The following is a 21,337-nucleotide window of genomic DNA, read 5'->3' as shown; positions in this document are numbered from 1 at the left end:
GTCATCTCCGGAAATGTTTCCCCGTGTAATGTTTGAAAGGTGTGTCAAGATGTATCCATCTACAGCGAGATCCAGAAACTGTTCATGAAACGCAGTCATCAATTCCTCCCATCTCCAGGGCCGACAAATAACAAAAAAAAGGGAGCGAAGGTCGAGTGATAGTAGTTGTAGTTTCCTCCGCCGAAGTAACGAGGTGAGCCGTGTCCGTAAGGCGTCGTCCAATCAGAAGCCAATGTAGTAAAAGATGGCTGGAGGATCACAGCAGATGGGTAGGGCAGCGAGAAAGAGAAGTGGGGTTGTCCATCTCCACTCGGGATGTTTCGGATGATATGTCAGCTATATTACAAGTTATTCCCTTGATTTTTTTTGTGTCTTTTCGTTTTTTAGAGTGTCAAGTCTCTGTAGCACCCGAACCAACCCAGACCAAAACCAAAGCCTGACCCTGTATAGCCTGCCACAACTACCCCGTTAACAGAAAACAGGCCCAACATCAACAAGAATGACAGTCACAACAACATCGATTGAAATGATACTTTAAAAGCAACACAAAATAATTACTCTCCTCTTATTCAAGTGTCTCGATATAATAATATTAAAACAAATAAGAACAATCTTTTTTACGACACAGAAAGATCACAAGGTCTCTTCTCTCTGTCCTCTTTTGGCTAAAAATCTCAAAATTCATTAAAACAAAAAAGAAAACATTTTGAAGACATCCAAAAATACAAATGATAAACAATACCAATATAAAAAAAAGCCTCCCCGACATCTAAAAACAAAAAGAAAATTATTTGATACAGAAGTTGCAATAGCTTTCTATACATGGCGTCACTGTACAAGGAAAGGAGCAAATGTCTGGTAAAACTACCCACAATGCAATACACTGTCACTGACATGGGAAAGGAGGATGGAGCAAAGGGCAACCAAAGGTGGGGGAAGTCAGGAGGATTTGAAGAGCGGGGAAACAGCATGACAGAGTGAAGGGGGGGGGCAGACAGAGAGAGGATAGCTTGAACCGAAAGTGCAGAATTACTTAAGTAATCAAAGAACAATGCTGTCTTCCTTACAACACAGAACTGTTTTCCTTTAATAATAATAATAATATTCATTATGATAAAAACCTCTTTTACAGAAAACAGTAATAACAATAAGAGTAACAATAGTGACCATTATGCCTACGTGGACATTAGCCATAGAAATGAAGTTTAAAGGAAAATAAGAAAAAAATGAATGCCAGAACAATAAAGGAAAAAAACAATGAGCGCGCTGGTTTGTCCTGTGCGATGTCACCGAGCTCAGTCTTTGGAGAGAGCCCGACCTAAAGCCGAAAAGGGGGGGGGGGGGGGGGGTCGTCATCCCTGCCACCGCCGCTGAGACTTCAGCCTGCTCAGGAATGATCTGCTGCGGGACAGCAGGAGGTGGGGGGGGGGGGGGGGGAGCAGACTGAACCTCACCTTTCCCCTCCACTTACATCTTCTTCTCAGTCATGCACACACTCACACACACACACACACACACACACACACACACTCACACATACACTCACACTATGTGAATACTTTGGGTTTGTGGCAGCAGTGTGTATGGTTCTTTGTGTAGTTTGACTCTTTAAACTATAACTGTATCAATGCGTTGGCCAATGAGGCACATAATGAAGTATGCCAACAGTAAATAGAAGATAAAGGGTGAAAGGGGAGGATTAGGTCCTGGCGGCAGGTGGATGAGGGTGGTTGTGGTGGTGGTGAAGGTCTGTAAGGGGGAGGAGGTGAGGGGGGGGGGGGGGGGGTGAGTTGAAATAGGGAGGAGTGGAACCCCGATCTGCCCATGATGGGATGTGAAAAGAGGAGACAACCTGCGACAATGGATGCTGGATGTCTGTGCAGAAAATGCTGGCACTTTGACCGACTAATCCCTGGCCCCACCTGTGACCCTCACCCCCACTAATGTCTACACCCACCCACACTCCCCCTGTCTTGCGTGGACTGCCCTCCCGAGGACTGATGGAGACAGACTGATGGACGTAGAGCACCCCTGTTTGGGCAGAGAACGGTGGTTTGGCGTGATGCTGCTCAACTCAAGTCAACACAACTCAGGATGGCTGATATGGACCGCTGTACACAGGATGCACCCCTTCCTAGAGAAAGAGAGGGACATAAGAACAGACCATCAGCTTTTCCAAAGTCAAATGAAGGTCATTTTCAAGCATTTTCAAGCTTTTCAGCCCCTGTGTGGCAAATAATATATCTACTCACAGTTTACTAATGACCACATCATATCTGATTTTCACATTGTATCAGTAGTGGTATGAATTTAAAATGTTTGATACGTGAGAGCAGGGTGAAACACTAAAGGCCACTAAGGACTTTGAACTTAGTATTATGACCCGTCTCTGCATTTCCAAAGCTGGCCAGTAAATGTCTTCACAAATGAAAATGACGAGTTTCTGTTTTTGCTGGGATTCAGTGTTTTAAAATATAACATTAAAACTACTATAATTAATACTTTTCACAGATCAAAAAAAGGAAACGTCAAAACCATTAACTGTGTGGTTACAAATAATTGATAGTGTCAAGTAGTAAAGGAAAGGAACCTGTACGAAACACTGTTATTCTGCTCACTAAGTATGAATGCAGTGAAACAGCCACAAAGTGACGTGAAAAATGTAATAAAAAATAAAAAGCTATTTATACGGGACTGTTTGTAGCCTGTATGTGTGTGTATGTGTGTGTGTGTGTGTGTGTGTGTGTGTGTGTGTGTGTGTGTGTGTGTGTGTGTGTGTGTGTGTATGTGTGCGTGTGTGTGTGTGCGCGTATGTGTGTGTATACCTGTGCTAGACCCCAGCCTGCTCCATGCTGTACTGCAGGTCGGGGGGCTTGTAGCTGAGGAGCATGTCACTGGTGCAGGAGGAGGGGTAGCAGGCTGCCGCAAGGAGCTCCTCTTCCACATTACACTCTGCATGAGAAGAAACACATATTTTACAAATAAGGAGTGTACAGGCTGTATTTTGAGGTGGAGGAAAGCATGTCTCCTACTGACCCGACTCTTCCCGCTGGCGCAGTTGCTGGCTTCCTGTCAGAGACGTCTGGCTAAGGATGTCCGACATGCGAGCGGAGCTTAGCGCCTTACCGGCCAACAGGCTCATCCCTGACATAGGCTCCACCTGATCCTGGACAGACAGTGAAAAACAGGTAAATTAAATTAAATGTTACCAATACTTAACAAGCAGCTTCTGGCAGATAGGATGACATGGAACCTTTGTTGAAGGATTAGGTATGTTTATAGCAGGGGTGGGGAACCTCCGGGCCGTATACGGACCGCGAGACCATTTGATACGGCCCTCGAGGTAATTTATAAACACACGCAAAAAATAAAGAAATTAAAGAAATCTAGACCGCAAAATAATTTAACAAGCGAGTGCCTGTTTTTCCTGGCCAAGGTCAGGGTCTTTGAACACAACACGAGCCTAACGTGTCATCACGTGGTATATGTCTGACGGGTGTAGTTCTGACGGAGAGCACCGGAAGGAGGCTCCGGCACTTCAGAAATTGCAGTACCCATAAAGAACCGTACACATGCCGCAGTTTTTGCGTGTCTGTGTCTTTAGTTGAAAGCCCAGTGGCGATCTGTTCATCTGTCATACTGTCAATAACTTTGTTGTTATTAGCATCTGGTTAGCTAGCTATGCTAACGAATATAAGAAGCTTTTTCTACAACCAGTGAGGTAGAAGCACATCTTTATATGATCATTATAGTTGTAAAAAAAATAAGAAAATAAAGTAAACGGGTATAAAATGCTATGTGACAGTAAAAAAAAGTTGTTATTAATAAACAAGAATACAGTTTAAAAGGAGTGATTTGCAAAATATCCATAAAGAAAAATAAAATCTGCTTACAGTTCTGTTTCTGAGTGTTGAGAGATGTATCCATAGATCTCCTAATGTTGCTCTCAAAGTGCACCAGATTGATGCGTTTAACTTCAACATTTAAAAAAAAAAAAATCTAGCATATTATCACATGTAGTACATTGACATAACCAATATGTCATTTTCCGACCACAAGTAATCTGTCAATCAAGTACAAAAGACAATTTTGAAATAGCACGGGATCGTAGAATTTGCTTTCCTCACCACTGTTGCCATCAGCCTTTTCTTCTATGGTTAAAAATACAGAAGATTCAAAAAGTATATTATAAAATTGTGGCTTGAAACGAGATAAAAAAGCGATTTATGACGTATGATGTTTCTGGAAGGTGATTCCACAACATTACAGGCGACCACATGAAACAGAAAGCTACCTTGATGAAAAATAAACATTTCTGTTGGATGTAAAACTGTATGAAACCTTTGTGATAATGTAAGAACACAACTCAAAAATGTAAAAAGTATAACCTATAACAAATGTAACGTAGGTCTAGACAATTTTAGACATTTTATTGCAGCCGTTTCACTCACATAGGCATCATCACAGGTCTGGATGGTGTGGTGGCGCTGCAGCTGTCCACGGGACCTGTAGGTGTCAGGCTGGGGAGCCCGCGAATAACCAACACCATTATGGTCAGGCACCTCCATGGCCTGCCCCTGGGGCCTGCACTCCACATGTTCAGATTCTGAGAAAAGAGAAAGACACTGATTATACCATGTAATGATTTTTATTAGGTTATTCAGTGTAGACTCCAAGTGGTTGTTTTGACACCTAGTTTCTTGATTTATCACTGCAGAGCCCAAATATATTTAGTTTTATATAATATAAAATAGAACATCTCTATATTTGAGAGGCTGACCATTTTGGCATGAAAAACAACTGAGGATTCATTCATTATCAGTTACTTTTCTGCTGGTCCACGTAACGAATGAAAAGTCATTGCTGCCGCTTTAAAGGACAAACACTGGACTATTTCGTGTTTAGAACAGAAAAGTATTTTTGCTCACCTACTTACTCTGATAATACCATTGTGTGATTCTTACTTTCTAATGTTTATCTCTATTAACTGGCTTTCACGTCTTTGCTAGACTCGTTAAAAGTCCTTATTAAGAAGATGTTATGCAATGTTGTTAGTTACAATCTATGTGCACCACCAGTCGGACCTTCATCTTCTGTTGAACTGAGAACTTCCCGATACTGTCTCCCTAATTTCCAGAATGCTCCGTTCTTTATCGTCAAGCTTGACTCCCCCTTTTCTCCTCCCTGTGTTTAAATATCCAACGTGAACTCTATTCTGTCTTCTACTCAGCAGACAGTATGCTCTCTGTATGACTGACTGAACTTTCTTGCAAACAAATAAATATGATAAAGACACTTGAATGGTTATTTTTCCACATTTGACAAATTCAAAATACCAAAAACATGTCTTACCTCTAGTTGCTGGAGCGTTCCTTATGTATCCACCCTGGCTGTGTGTAGGGGAGGTGTAGGGGGGGGTGCCTCCTTGGGGTGGCCCCAGGAGCTCATGACCGTCTCCTGCCTTGGCCAGCAAGCCCTCGTGTGGGTGGTGGTAGCTCGCCGGCACCTCGTCCTCCTCCATGCTCTCGGAGTGGGGTAAGTTGGGGCAGGGTGCCTGGGCCGGGTGCTGCTGCGGCTGCCCCTCTGGGGGTCGAATCTGGAGCAGGTGGTGGTAGTGTTGGCCCCCGGGGGCCCCCTGCGGTGCCTGCGGCTCCAAGGTCTCACCCTGGCTTAGCTGGCGGAGAAGCAGCATCTCGCCGTACTCTTGAGGTGACCCGCTGGGTGGGCTGGGGGCCGCTTGGCACGGCCGGGGGTTGTGCCTCTTCAGCAGGGCAGCCATGTCCTGGGGGGGCAGCCTGGGATCGCAGTGGCCTGTTAGAGAGTGGCGGGGGGACAGAAGGCCCTGCAGGGTGGGAGTGATGTGCTGTTGGGGGGGGCGGTAGTCCAAAGGAGTCGGGGAGAGCAGGGCCTGCTGGAGTGTCGAGGGGGGGCCGTAACCGCCGCCCCCAAAATCCTCCAGGCCGGGGACTGTGAGGGAGGTGCCCTGCAGGTAGTGGCCGTAGGCGGCCCCCCGGGACATGGCATCGCCAGAGAAGAGGTGGGGGTTAAACTGCGCCTGGTCATAGGCCGATGTGAAGCGGCCAAGGCTGCGACTGTAGAGGAAAAGGCAGAGGACAATTAGCTAGCTGAAACATCAACAACCCTCTTCATAAAGTGCAAGTAGGAATTTATTTATTGGCTTTTATCTTTCACTAATCAACAGGAAGTCTTCATTAAAGCATGGCACACTGATAGCCTAGCAAACACTTGAGCTCAATTTCAGGTGAAAGTATTCGCTGAGAGTTCTAAAAACTTTTTCAAGAAAAGGGCACATTTAGTTTCATCAAGGTATTAAAGTTTGTGTCACTTTCTCTCAGTGAAGACAGTCCTGGTTTAAGGGGACTTTTGAAAAGCCAGGGGTTACAGGATGACTAATCTCATACCTACTGTTGAGACTGCTACATATACTTAAAAAAGACTGACACCTGAAAACTCACCTAGCTACACTTAGGTGGAGAATTTGTTGAGGATGTCATCTCAGCAAAGAGGATTGGGGGATTTACATACATGATTTGAATACTGGTAACAAATAAAGTCTGGAATCTCTCACATAGAACATCTGGTATGGGCAACAGTATTATTGGCTGAAATGTCCAAATACAATTTGTAGAAAGAGAGAGGATAAAGGAAAAATATAAAACAGAAACAGTGAGAAACACATAATGATGAACATAAAAGACAACAAATAGCATGGAGGTGTCCTAAGAGTGGTGAAGTCATAGAGAGAAATGAAACAAAAGACAAAACAAAACCAAAAACGGAAGAAGACGACACAGAAACAGTCCATTGGTAATGTTGAGAGGCTTTGGCCCGCCATCGGGGGACGTGCTGACAGGATGGGCGGGGTCACCTGTGCATCTCGGCGTTGTCTGCGCTAAGCTGCTTCCCGAGGACTCTGTGCCCAGGCGTGGTCAGAAAGCCGCCCTGTCTCTGTGCTACACCACCCAGCTCCACCTCCTGAACCTGAATGGTCACCTGTAGAAACAGTCAATATTCATTATTGAGCAAAGATACATGTAGACCCTCACTTTGTGCTTTAAAAAAAAAAAATGTTAATATCAGCAAAGAGGAAATGCGATGGGCTTTTTGCAGTCACCTGCTGTTGTTGAGGTACACCCTGTGCCAATGGGACGGTGGGGCGGGCAGAGGCTGCTTGTTGATTGGTTGGTATAGAGACTCGAGACATGCCTGTGGGGGGCGGGCTGCCACTCTGGGCCTGGTACATCGCTGGGGAACCGTGCTGGTACTGCACTTGTGACGGACATACTAGGAGAGGAGGAGAGGAGAGGGGTCATGATCTGTGGCATCGTACAAATACTCTTTGATTTCTTGAAATTAAATAAAACGTTTAAAATTAAGTTCAGAAAATTGACCCTGAGGAAGTTCAAAGTCGAACATACATTCATTCATGAACCTTTGCCTATTTTTCTTCATTTAGATCCCATCATTTTGTCTTTTTCCAGCAAGAAACGCTGCTTGGAAGAGTGCTACCTGCATTTATATTACCGCTTTCTAATTAGTTTTTAGGCTCGATACAGATAGGCTATCTCAGTAATTTTTCCGATAGACTACGTTAATCAAATCAGTTGTTATATCAACATATTAATCACAGTTTATTGTGCACTTGTTGATTGATGTGTTTACTCACCTGGTGCCCTTGGTCACAACACATTCATTGCGTCAGCATAAACTAGGCCTTCCAGTACATTATTCTTTACACAGTGTCGGGAATGACCGCATGTCATTTGTCAGTGTTTGTTAACAGATGACAAGGCCAGTGAGAAATTAAGAGCCTGAATTACACCCCCAGTGTTCAAAACAAAAAAAATAATGTGTTAAGTCAGATCATCTGTAAGACTAAAATAGTACTGAACAAACAGTCAAAAGGGGAGTTTGATAACCAGTCTTCTATTTCTATAATCTTTCAGAAGATCGAGACCAAAGGAAGATGGATCTATACATCTCTCACAACATCAGTTGTTTAGAAGCATTTCCATCACACTCCTGCAATGGTATTACTAACCATGCCCTTGCATCATGCCTGCAGAGCCGGGCGGAGGGCTCTGGTCGGGCTGTCTGAAGAGGTGGTTGCTGGGATGTGTTGGCGGAGGGCTGGAGGGCTGGATACGCAACCTGAGGGAGGAGAGCACAGAGGAGGAGGAGAGGAGAGAGAGAGATACCACAATGATGTAACACTTCAGTCGATAGCACTGCACCACGGCATCAAGTTCATTGTTCACCACTCAATAGCTGATGAGTAATGTGTGTGTGTGTGTGTGTGTGTGTGTGTGTGTGTGTGTGTGTGTGTGTGTGTGTGTGTGTGTGTGTGTGTGTGTGTGTGTGTGTGTGTGTGTGTGTGTGTGTGTGTGTGTGTGTGTGTGTGTGTGTGTGTGTGTGTGTGTGTGTGTGTGTGTGTGTGTACCTCTGGAGCTGGTGGGTTAGATGACTGGGCTGGCTCTCTCCATGGCCTAAAGACAGACCCTGCAGTAGAGAAAAATGTTAATTTGGCGCTGAAATAAACGTCATTATTTGACATTTCAAGAACCTATTAAAGTTTCATCAAAATGTGAGATGAACTCATTACCCCAAAGAGAGTTTTGTTTTGTTATGGTGGTGATATAAATGTTTTGGTGCCGTTAGATTGCTGCTGTACCTCCCTTCGTAAGGGCAGCAAGCGGGAGAGCAAACTGTGTTTTAGCTGCAGTGAATGTTTGTAAGTCTGAACACACTTATTCTACAGGTAGTTTTATATTAACAATGTTAGTGGAGCCTCATCTATTATCTGCTACTGAATTTGAACGTCAACATTATGAACCAAGCTTAAAGGCTTTTAAACTCAGTACAGCCCTATTCAGTTTGACTGAAATCTTCAATATGAGATGTTTTCTGACATTTTATAAACAATTAATGTAGAAAATAAATTGCAGATTTAGTTCTAATAAAAATGGTTTTAAGCTGCACCCCTACCCTGTTGGCCTGTTCATTTTAACCCAAGCCAGTTCTGCTCTGTCAGTACACAAACAACTAATATCTCAATTTCCCGTCACAAGAGCAGATCATATCACGACCAATCTGTTGTCTATTGTAGCATTGCTTGAAAATAACGAGTATCCTTTCCTCATGTTATGCCCCTCTTAAGGTACCCTCCAAAGAGTCCAATACTCCTGCGTGACAGATTATAACCGATTGCAAACATCAGAATGCTTCTGGAAAGCACCATGCACAGAGCTGGGTTTCGGCCTGGAGTGACGTCTGTATGACTCGTCAGCGTCTCACACCTGGATTTGCTGGTGGAGGATTTGTTGCTCGTGCTGGTAGAGGATATGCTGTTGCTGGGTGTGCTCCAGGAGTCGCTCATCCTGCTGAGCAGCATACATTTTCTGCAGCTGTTCACACTCCTATTGGAAACAAAGACAGGATTCCCATATAGTGCATTCATGTGCCAAAGGGGAAGTAACCCCAACAGAGGGTAAAGTGTTGGATGTACAGACGCCAAAACTTTAAGAAAATGATCCATCAATGGCTGCAATTAACTATTTGTCAGATCACCAGAGATAGTTGTTTGACAAAAACAATTGTATTCATATTTAACTTGTCTGGCAGAAATACAAAATGTGTAATATCTATGTAACCTTCGTTCACAAATTCTTAACATATTTGTAAGAAATCTTTAAGAAATACCGTACAAATACAGAACAGCTTCTTTGCAAATATTGAATATGAATATTTAAAATCAGTTAATGGTGTTTAGCGCTCGAAGGAAATGCATTTTAAACCACTTTAAATGTCTTAGTGGGAGTTTAAAAAAGGGTGTCATCTGGCTGACTTTAATATTAAAGAAAGTCGAAAGGCTGGAACAACACGGTCAACTTCTACAATAAAGCGAATTATTGTTTGATGATACTTGTTATATATTTTGTAAATAACAATAATAAAAGTAACTGTATTGCAAAAAGTCCAAACTCGTGAAAACAACAGTCCTGCTGCAACACGTTTGATGTAGTCTGAAGTTGTATACTAGGCCCTGCACTTGTTGATGTCCAGTCAACAAATCCCTTTACCCGCGTCTATAGCAGGTCATGTGTGAGTTAACCTCTCCGTATTATCTCTCTTAACACGTAAGAGAAATCACATAATCCCAACATGCGCGAGCACGCCTACAATTAAGCGCCCACTGAAAACATGATGATTATCCTCCCGCCCCAACCTCCTACCGGGTGAGGTAATCCCATTGAAGTGTCACTGCGGATGATGTGATGTCTCGAGAGGTAGCTCGAGGTTAGCATTACCTAGGTAACACTGTATGCGTCTGGATTACAGCAAGTCTAATTGTGTCAGAGTTTTATCCCTGTCATCATCATCTGTCAACACTTTTGCCTTTTCTGGAACTCCAGACATTTGACCCTTTGTGAAAGTAACATTTAAGTGGTAGTGTTTCAACACCATCTTTTTACTAGGCATTTCAAGTGCTGATTAAATGTATTTTTATTTATTTATTTATTGAATGGCACCCGTTACTGTACAGTTAGTGTATTGAAATGTGTGACAGAGTAGAAATATGCCATTTGTGACCTTGTTGTAGAACTGATTAGTCAACTGATCAATTAAAATAAATAAATATACATATCCATATAAAAATGGCCGAACAAAATGTTAGTCTCTCAAATGTAGGTTGTTGTCTGATTTTGTATTGTTTTATATATTATTTCTTGTTTATCCATCAGGATAAACCCCATGAGATGAACCACCAGTTTATTTCAGTGGTTCCTAACAATCCCATTAAACTGAATATTTTTGGGTTTGGGAATGAAGAAACTGAACATTTAAAAACATTATTGATCTTTGAGGAACTGGCTTGGACATTTTGTTTATTGTTTTTCTGAAATTAGTTTATTTATGATGTGAATAATCTTGAGTTGCTACCCTACCCTGTTAGCTTGTCAAAACTACTCAGAGCTACCTCCATGCTCTGCCAGTTTCACTGAGCGACTCATTTGTCGCCTGGACCGTTTGCACTTTTGTTAACCCCTGGTCTAATCTTAATGTACCCTTATCAAGCCACTCAAAAGGATAAGAAAGACTTTATCCCTCTTGCTTAAACATTAGACAATCCTAAAGACTTCATCTGACCTCCAGGAAATGCACATGGGATCCTTCTCATTAAGCCAACAGAAGCTTCCCTGCGTCCTCTTTCCTCCTTTGACCTGGAACTCATTCCCACTCAACTATAAGAAGAATAGGTCAAATACATGAATTGCCATGTTTTATGGCATCCCACAAAACAGCAGTTTGGTATCTGTTTGTTTTCATTTACAATAAAGTAAAAATTAATTTGGCTTTTTGGTCAATTGAAAGATGATGTTGATGATAAGGGGATATCAAATTGCATTTAAAAGTACTGTTAATGCTCTTAACAAGGTCATGGTAAACTGGCCTGCTGACCTACAGTAGGTAGATTAGTGGAGACTTAAAAGCTGCCTTGGCCTAATTAAAACCGCTAATGTGATCATTCGTACCACAATCAGCTAAGCGGCAAGTAATAAGTAAGTGACGTCAACAACCAAGTATTTCTCCTTTAGCCGCCTCCGACCTCGCGTCTCTCTCAGATCCTGGCTGGGAGGAGCGAGGACGAGTTTGAGAGTCAAGAGAGAATGAAAAGCTTCCCTTGAGTCAGATATGACTGATGGCACTGAGCTTACTTGGGATAATACTTTATGTCCTTTGTTTAGTAGAAATTAGGTATTCAAAACTTAAAAAAGGAAAACAAGTTCAAACGTAAAAGACTATTTCAAAATCATGATCTCCTTACTGTAGCTTTCTTCTTTACACTGAAATGGTAGCTGAGCCCAGAAAAGGATCATTAGGTAGCAACAGTCAGCCTATAGGGGGGGGGGGCGCATCTAGTTCATTACTGTTCTTGCACAAACTGCTGATTTACTGAACTCGGCTCAAAAAGCAGATCTGCAATACCAGGGACCTTCGGTTTGTAACCCCAAGAAACCCATGGCATCAGAATAGTTGCCTGGTATCACTATTTCGGCACTTTTTTGTCTTTAGGGCCACATTTGTTTTCGTCATTGTTTGCAAGCATGTATTACCCCTCCCTTTGTGAGTCTCTGAAATGGCAGACAACAAAACCAGAGGGGAACTTTTGAAACTTCGGCACCATGTGAAATCATTTTTTTACAGTATTGATCATTAACTATGGACCTTTCCGCAGAAATGTTTTCCTATTTTCCCCTACACACTTCGACAAGAGAAGTAGATGATACTTTTGGATATTAAAGTGTCCCTATTATGCGGTTTGGGGTATTCCCTTTCCTTTGTTTACTTCCGTAACATCGTGACATCCATATGTAACACTCACACTTCTATTAGCTGCAGAACAGGCGGTATGAGAAAACAAATACCTTTATGAACATTAAAGCATGTAAACATATCACATATCGTAGAGGCATAAAATACAATTATGAGCATAATATGTTCTCTTGGAGTAGGGTGGTGTACCTGTTTGAGTTGCTTAATGATGCTGCTGTTCTCTAGATGAGCCTTGAAGGCTTGGATGGTGGCTGCGCCGTCAGAAAAGCGCCTGACGGGGGAGAAGCGCTCCATGGGGAGATGAAGGGTGTTACAGTCCTTATAGCTCGATCTGAGGAGGAATCCACATGGGGAAGACACAAACACGTCCACACAAAAACAAACACCCACATGACAGATGACACATTGACACACACATTCAAGCGTACAGACACAGAAACACACAGATAAGAAACTTGAGCTCTTCATGTCTGCACAAAATATTACAAGTGCATGCGTCAGCCTGTGATTTATTGAGTGTAGAAAAATTGATATGTCAAACAAATCCAGCTACATCCTTTCAATTATTTCATCCATCCTGCCAGGATCATGACAGGGAAGAAGACTCCAGGTTATGGAGCAAAGTTGTAACTTCAAAATGTCTCATATTTACACCTTTGAGCTGACACGTTGTTTACTGAAGTTCATCTACAACCAGAGTTCCCGTTAGCCGGTAATTATCGGACTATGACCGGTAAAATATGCTGAAGACCGGCAAATCCAAATCTCTCAAGTCAAAATGTCCGCTCAAAATAATTTCCCCTTAGCGCAATACCGCATCAGATGCGCCACTTATGTGACAGATAAGAATAGTCAATTGTAATGTCTAACACTTACGGCCCGTCCACACTACAGCGTCGACAGCTTCAATCTGCCCATTCACTTTGAATGGGGTGACGTCACGTTGCCTCGCTTTTTCGCCGAACTGAATTGTGGGTAGCATAGCGGTCCGTCTCCGGAGACGCCGGAGTAGCCAGCGCCAGCCAATCAAATCCCGTTTCGGAAAATCTGACAGCTCAAGCCGTAGCCAATCAAACCGCGTCTAAACTGGGAGAGATATCCCGCCGTTCATTTCTATATTTCAAAAAAAGTTGGAGGAGAAACTAATTATCGCTGTAGCAAATCACCCGGTTTTGTATGACCAGACCCTCTTCACCTACCGGGATACAAACCGTAGGAACCAGGCATGGAGGGAGGTGGCAGAGACAGTAGGTGAAACTGGTAGGTTTTCGCCTGTTTGGGGAGTTTATATTATATATATTGCTCCCATAAAATCCCCGGGGGGTTTTGCTTTGTATGTCGGGGGCGGGAGATTCATGTGATTGGTTGTTGGTCGCGTTGCTTGAATAAAATCCCCAAGCTCCAGACACGCCCAGCTCCAAGCTTTTTTTGAAGCTGTAGTGTGGACGCTCCGTTAATGTGGAGAAAGAGATGTCCTGTATGGGTTGATTGTGCGTTGATCTGTTGGTAATGCCTCGGGGTTCCGGTGGGCATGTAAACAAATGCACAATGCTGCGCTATACTTTGCGGCCTCACCCGGTTGCATAGCGACGCTTAATGTGTAGGTGTCTTTTAATAAGGAGGTAGTCCTATCATTAGCTAAAACTAGCTGGATCTGATCGATATGGACATAAACGCGAGTGAAGTCTAATCTGACTGGAGAGAGAGATCAGCTGCTGCTGACGAGTCGACACGCAGCTCTGCATAATGACCTGCAGCGGTGAGCGGAACAAAACACACACCAGGTTAGAATATCACACGTAGCTATTTTAATTACCTCTCAAACTACCTAAACTAGTTAGATATGTTTAGTTTTACTGTCGGGTCACTCATTACTGAACCGCGAGCTGCATGATACTGACGGGCTGTCAGGAGAGGGAGAGAGCGCTCCGTTTATTACGCCCGTGTTATTGTAAATTACTGTACACTTTTGAATAGTTAATCTACTATAATTAGTTTGTTTAATATCGAATTATATCAATTTGTTTGAAAGCTCAATAAATAACAAAGAAGACCTTTGAACGGCACTTTTCTCATTTTGTCCGAAGATTTAAACTTTAACGAACATTTTGACCGACAAAAAGATATTCTAACGGGAACTCTGTCTGCAACACTGAGAATTTAGGACGTTAAAGGAAAGCTTCTTGAGAGTTATGTTTCTACTTAAGAGCTCTTTACTAAGCACTACACAGAGGAACATCTGTCACTAGTGGCAAGATGAGGACATAATCTACTTTTCATTGCATAGCATAGAGCAGTGGTTCCCAAACGGTGTGCCGCGGCACACTGGTGTGCCGTGAGGCAAGTCCGGGTGTGCCGTGGGATTTTGTGACAACCATACCTTATTATTGCAATATACAACTACACAAAAATAAAAATAAATTAATTTACTATATCAGTACTTTGTAGGTTTATATGTACGTAATCTGCGCGACTTGCGCGTCCACATCTCCACGTGCAGTGCTGCATACACATGGCTGAGTCAGCGATAACTCTCGAGGGGTGGAGGTATGCCCATTATTTTGAGTTCATCCGAAGAATAGACAGGAATGTGACGGTGAGGTGCAAACTGTGTCCAGGCCAGAAGCTGTTATCCACTGCTGTAAACACCACGTCAAACCTCAACAAGCACCTGCAAAGAACACATGCTAAGGTGGAGCTACCGCACACGCTATTTGTTGTTTGTTTATATCACAGTCTGTTCTTCTTCTCTGTCTTCCGGTTGTTGCCTGTTTTGAATGACGAATACACACTACCGCCACCTGCTGGTAAGGAGAGTTATTGCCACTCACGCATGCGCAGTTCGTACGTGCTCGGCTGAAGTCTTTGCGGTGTCTGGTTCCAGTGCAACACATGGCTAACACGCAGGAGAACACGCCGACGCAACAGAGTGAGCAGAGATAGACTGCGCAAAATATACAGATAGCAGGAGACAGAGAACAGCCATGGTCAGATAGGAAAACATTCAGGATCTGGATCAGTCTTATGCGACAATGGAAACTGAACTAAAGAGAACATTTGAAACTTTAGCAGTCTGCGTGATCTGCTTGCAGGGAGGGGCGGGCCGGCCCTGCGAGTAAAGTAACGAGTTACTTTATGTAGAGAGTAACGAAGTAGTGTAATATATTACTTTTTTTACTTTTTTAAAGTAATATGTAATATGTAATATATTACTTTTTTTTAGTAACGACCCCATCTCTGCTGAAATGTTACATTTATAATTTGTTGTTCAGGTCCATGGACAATGCAGCTTCCTTGCATTGACAGTTCTCTGTGCTGAATTTCCTTTGTCTCATGTTTAATGTTGTGACCTGTCTGGTTTAAATGAGTGTGTTGCTGCTTTGATGAAGCCTAATTTGATAACGTTTCAAATTAATTTCTGAAATATTTCGTTAATAAATATTTCATGAGTAATATAGTTGTCTTTGTCACATTTTATTTGGCATTAGTAAATAATTATGCACATTTACAGATATTTTACATGATATCAGTGATAACACGTAAGGGCTAAGGGCTATTTTGCACAATAGGTGTGCCTTGAGATTTTTACTTGTCCTTTGGTGTGCCTTGGGCACAACAAGTTTGGGAACCACTGGCATAGAGCACTACAATGAGTTGGCATGCAGATGTTGAGCAGATCACAGCATCTGTTTGCTAAAAAGTTTTCCATGAAAAAAGATGCCACTTCTAGCTTTACACCGGTATTGTAGCTCAACAGAGCGTGTGATTTCCTTCAACAATTCAGCACACATTGTCCAACAGGTTCTGCTTATCACTGCATCCACATACTAAAGGACACCTATCTCAAAACACTTTTTTAAACGGAGTTGGTGAAGGATGATACTTATGGGGGTCAACAGCTAGAATTGGACAACACAGAGAACACTAAATGTGGCTACTACAGGAGGGAGAATAAATAGAAGTCAAGATTTAGCTATTTGGGAGGTTGTTCGTACAAGAACAATCTGCTAAATCTGATCCGGTCACATACCTGATTTTTCCAGGTTAATGAGGAAATAAGGATTATTCTAAATGCACTGGTGATGTGGAGATATGTCTGTCATGTGCCACACCCTCCAATCTCATACACCACTTTTGACAAAAACATATTTTTCCTCCTTAGAAGGTGTGACACCTTCTCACATGGTGAGAGAATATTCTCACCAATGTGTGTGTGAGATCAACTGTAAGTGCAAGTGAGTGTGAGTGTGTGTGTGTGTGTGTGTGTGTGTGTGAGATCAACTGTAAGTGTGTGTGTGTGTGTGTGTGTGTGTGTGTGTGTGTGTGTGTGTGTGTGTGTGTGTGTGTGTGTGTGTGTGTGTGTGTGTGTGTGTGTGTGTGTGTGTGTGTGTGTGTGTGTGTGTGTGTGTGTGTGTGTGTGTGTGTGTGTGTGTGTGTGTGTGTGTGTGAGAGAGAGAGAGAGAGAGAAAAAGATAGAGTCAGGCTTACTATGCCCCTCATTAAATGTGTGTTTGTGTGTGAGTTTTTGTGCATATACGGCTCGGAGCGGGTGTGTCCCCTCACCGGGTGTGTGTGTCGAGGGCCCAGCCCCCCCTCTGGCGGGGGCCCTGGGGCCGCTGTGACTCTGCCGAGGGCTCGCCATGCGATGTGCTCATGAGCGCGTGCGTCGTGTGCCGCTTGGAGCGGTTCGCCAGGTACCTGGGCCGCAGGGAGGGGGGAGGACGGGGGTGAGGGTGGGAGACAGGAAGCAGTGCTGGTCAGCTCTCTGTCCTCATTGGCTAATGGAGACGGGGGGATAGGCCCGCCCCTTCCCATCTCTGCCAATGGGTGCCATCATTCATATCATCTTAGCCAATCAGAAAAAAACATTTAATGAAATTACATCATAGATGGATGTTATAGCTTATGGGTATCCCACACCCACACCCCCCAGCTTCCAATTTAGGATTGGACTGGATGTCTTCTTTTTGTTATCATTCATTTTGCAAGCTTCAGGGTTAGCAAAGCTGTGTGCGAAAGAGTGAGAAAGGTTGGAGAATAATTTGGCACTTGTTGAAATGAAAGAGATAAAGAAGCTTTTGGCCAAAAGGTTTGAAAGATAGTAGGGCTGGATTTGGTGGCAGAGTCAGTTTGAAACTGTGGCAGAAGGCACTTGCGCGATGGAGAAAGGAGGAGAGATGGGGTAAGCACCACAGCAGAGTGGCCACCTCCCGTGGGAAAAAGCAGAGCAGCCTGGAGGCACTCACTCCCAGCAACCCAGGACACCAGCACAGTCTACAGAAGGTGCTGTCTGAAGAGGAGCAGCTGGAAACTGGACTTCTTAATCAAGATCACAACTCCATACACCAAGCCTGTGTTTTACCCTGTCCTGATTTCAACTCAAACTACGTCAATGCTCTGAATTGGGATGACTTTTCTGACCTCTGATATAAAACAACGATAAACCCCCACTGTGTGGTTCTGTTATGTTTTGGGTAAACCCAGTGTTTTGCATTTCTATGTTCAAAAAGTAATTCTCAAAATCAACAAATAAATTGATCCCACTTCTAATATTTCCTGTGATTGTCGTACAAAAAAAGGAATACCGTCCTGCGTGCGACTAGTCAATATTTAAGGCTGATAAAAAAAACTAAGAATGCAGTGATTTATTCCTGTATTTAAAATCAATAGATTATAATAAATGTTGTGAGATAAAGTCTCAAAAGAATAAATGTTCACCTAAATAATAATAGCCTCAGATTATCCAGTTTAGACAGCACCCCTGTACAGAATTCCCCACCACCAAAAGCCGCGGGTTACCTCTGCACGGCCTCTTGGTCTGGCTCTCCATCCGAACCCTCCTCATCCACCGGAGCTACAGCAGGGATAGGGTGCTGGAAGAGGCAAAGAGTTTACAGTCAAAACTTCCGACAGTTTTATATGAGGGGTTATTATAAAAGACATCCAGATCCTCACCGGACTGGTGACAAGCGGTGAGGGCCCCCGGGGCCTCTTGAGGAGCTGAGCATGAAGTTGAATGTTGGCCCCGCCGTCGGAAGCTCTTCGACCCAGAGGCCCCATGCCGTTGAGCAGCTGCAGGGTGGGGGGCTGCAGCAGAGACTGCTCCTGGAGGATCGGCAGAAACAGGGAGTCAGATAGGCTAATATTTAGACCATCCACATGCATTTCTGAAAAGTAACTTATTATTCTGAGAAGTCTTCTAATAATGGATGCTTCGATAAACCAAAAAAATAATCGATCAGGAGATTGGCGTTATTCCTTTTATTTGCCAGTTGAGGCAGGAATGGGGACAAACTAGTACTGCACACCTGTAGGTTAACTCGTACCTGCAGCTGAGAGTAATAAACATGTTTATGTTTGTAGTCCCGCCTCCCAGTTCACATTGTCATGCAGGATCTACACATGTGGTTGCTAAGGCGTACTACTAACAGTCGGTTGGTGGCATGTTCCTAATTTAGGGAGCCAACGGTTAACCTTTGGGTTGTATTGCATTACAGTAGGATAAATTACCTGTGGACGAAATTGTATTATATCATGTTGTGTTCAAATAATATAACATTTGATTTTTGATAAGGCAATTCAATAAATACAGTTTGAAAACATGTTTTCACACCAATGTAAAATATGAGTTAGAGTGGGAATTTATACATGTGTGTAATATGTATTTCCTAACACAAGTTTATTGAACATAATTGCAATACTAGTCAAATATATTTTTAAAGCAACTATTAAATATATAAAATAATAAATTACAATATTAAAAAAAATGTGGAACCTTTGAAAAGTGTGTTATCTTAAAAACAATAACTGCAGATAATGAAACAGTAAAAGGTTAACAATGACTTTGGGAAGTTTAAACTATTTGTCAGGATGGTTCCGGGACAAAGATAACAATGTAAAGTCTACAGCCTTGTTTAACATCTGCTTTAACAAAACAAATCAACAAAAACTGTATCAAGTAACTAGGCTCATCGACAAGTTACTACTGCCACAAATGTACAACATTCTACTACGACTGTACCTTGTACTCCAGCTGCTGGGTGGGCTGCAGGCTCTGTGTGGGCATGAGAGTGTGCATTTGGCTCATTTGAGGGGCCAGTGGGGGGAAGGGGGGCTGAGGCACTGCCCCACGGGGGAACCCTGGTGGCAGTTGCTGGAGGTCCTCCTGCATCTCTGTCCTGTGGGTGGAGAAGGGAGGATGTCAGGAAGGAACCCACACTCCACTATAACTGCCCACTGAATATTGAATAAACTCAAAAAAAACTAGACTAACCTGACTAAAAAACACAGCATACACCATCTTTTGACAAGGGCGTTAAATAAATAAACTGAGATAATATGACAATACAGTGCATACATGGAAGTCCTGAAAGATATAGACTAACTTTCACCAAAAAGTTGTTATGGAAAAAAAAATGTAAGGAAATAATGGCCGAGATTTTAGAGTAATCAGGTGAAATTACAGACGAGCTGTAGAATATAAAATACATTTTGTGATATTGTAGCACTAGGTTATACATCACTGATGGTAGATCAGAGAGTTGTGTTTAACCTTTGGTCTGGTACTCCCACAGTGTGCCGCCTCATCGAAAGGTAGCGCGCCATGGCCTCAGGAGACGGCTCCTCCCCTTCATCGCTGTCCAGTGCCATGTTGCCATCCGGCTAAACAATAAATAGACACATATTTATTAGTATTAATGCCCTTTAGTTTGTGTGTTGCATGCTTGGGAACATTTGTGGATCATATACATTTTGTATGTTTTTCAAATTCACGGGATGTTGGATATTATCAGACACCAAAGAGTATTTAGTGGCACATTTTAGCATTGTTTAACAGTGATCGTTTCAAAGAAATGTTATTTGTTCAACTGCTTGAATCTGCTAAAATGTAATTATGTGGGAAACACTGCCACTCAGAAAATACGTGCTTAAAAGTTAATTTCTTCTATTCGAATCCCTGCTACAATGCAGTAATCTGACGCATTCTCGTGTTTCACAGCATTTGTGAGTCAGCTTGGTGTGTGTTCCGTTTGAGTGTGTGTGCATGTGTAAGTATGTGTATCGCAGATGGATCCAAAGCTACACTGACCGTAGTAAACTGTAGTAGTAAACCGAGAATACCGGACAGCCAGTGATTACATAAACAGAGTTAGTTCACAACATGGTCGTAGCTTGTTTAACAGTCTTGATGACCGTCGCTGCCAAGGTGATGTAAACGTCACTCACCTCAACAATCTGGTTCTCTGGGTTGATGAGCTGGACGTGGGGAACGGTCATGCTAACAGGATTACCCTGTGGATCCGTCTGTTCGACGCGAACACAGACACACACGCAAGAAGGGTTACGATTAGACTCATTTATTGGCAAAGCGATCCCACTTGTGCAAAGTGAGTGGCAGATGTGGGTTAAAGCAATCACCTCCACTCAGAGCACAGTCTGAAGAACCCTTAAACAAAACTACTCTTCTCCAAGCTGTCACAATCAACTGTTGATTGTATGACACCGAAGGAGATCTTGATCAAATGGCATTATATCCGCAAATCAGTTCATACATATTATTACATTTCATTGTGTCGACAGAAAAACCATACTATTAATCAGATAATTAAACACTGTCCCACTGCTTCTAAAAACCTTTTTCTACAAATGTATACTTACTAGCCACCTTAATAACCCCAAAACCCTCAAATATGATCAAAGCGAACCAATTACTGACCTAGGAATGTTGAAAATATATCATCACGTCATGCTAACAAAGTAAACAATTAATTACCTGTACGGCGTTTAGAGGATAGCTAATGGAGCGTGGTGTGGGCGGGGCCACGCGCAGGGTCTTGTGTTTCTTGAGGCGGTCCGCCAGCAAACTGTAGATGGCACTGTAGTGATCGTATGCATCCGTTTGTAGGGACTAGAGAGGAAGAGGCAGGATAAATACAAGCGGTAAGATGATTTTTAAATAGGGCTCTAATGCTTTTATGCT

General features: G+C 42.9%; 1 protein-coding gene across 2 annotated transcripts in view; it reads right to left on the bottom strand.

Annotated features, from left to right (window-relative positions):
• Positions 1-1,776: 1,776 nt before the first annotated feature.
• sik3 (SIK family kinase 3) overlaps positions 1,777-21,337 on the bottom strand; it is a 34,008-nt gene continuing 14,447 nt past the window's right edge. The window contains exons 9-26 of one of the 2 annotated variants that reach the window (XM_034096692.2): positions 21,131-21,265; positions 20,584-20,661; positions 19,910-20,019; positions 19,379-19,535; positions 18,313-18,462; positions 18,157-18,230; positions 16,921-17,055; positions 12,547-12,688; positions 9,318-9,437; positions 8,462-8,520; positions 8,063-8,172; positions 7,136-7,305; positions 6,890-7,014; positions 5,353-6,092; positions 4,452-4,606; positions 3,037-3,166; positions 2,826-2,952; positions 1,777-2,134 (exon numbers count right to left, since the gene is read on the bottom strand). In XM_034096692.2, the coding sequence (XP_033952583.1) occupies positions 2,831-2,952; positions 3,037-3,166; positions 4,452-4,606; positions 5,353-6,092; positions 6,890-7,014; positions 7,136-7,305; positions 8,063-8,172; positions 8,462-8,520; positions 9,318-9,437; positions 12,547-12,688; positions 16,921-17,055; positions 18,157-18,230; positions 18,313-18,462; positions 19,379-19,535; positions 19,910-20,019; positions 20,584-20,661; positions 21,131-21,265 (2,712 nt within the window). In that variant the 3' untranslated portion in view covers positions 1,777-2,134; positions 2,826-2,830. The remainder of the gene's footprint in view (positions 2,135-2,825; positions 2,953-3,036; positions 3,167-4,451; positions 4,607-5,352; positions 6,093-6,889; positions 7,015-7,135; positions 7,306-8,062; positions 8,173-8,461; positions 8,521-9,317; positions 9,438-12,546; positions 12,689-16,920; positions 17,056-18,156; positions 18,231-18,312; positions 18,463-19,378; positions 19,536-19,909; positions 20,020-20,583; positions 20,662-21,130; positions 21,266-21,337) is intronic. The other variant, XM_034096693.2, reaches the window with a different exon arrangement.

Source organism: Pseudochaenichthys georgianus, chromosome 13 (assembly GCF_902827115.2).
Source record: "Pseudochaenichthys georgianus chromosome 13, fPseGeo1.2, whole genome shotgun sequence".
In the NCBI taxonomy this organism is placed as follows: domain Eukaryota; kingdom Metazoa; phylum Chordata; class Actinopteri; order Perciformes; family Channichthyidae; genus Pseudochaenichthys; species Pseudochaenichthys georgianus.
This window is presented reverse-complemented; position numbering and strand designations above follow the sequence as displayed.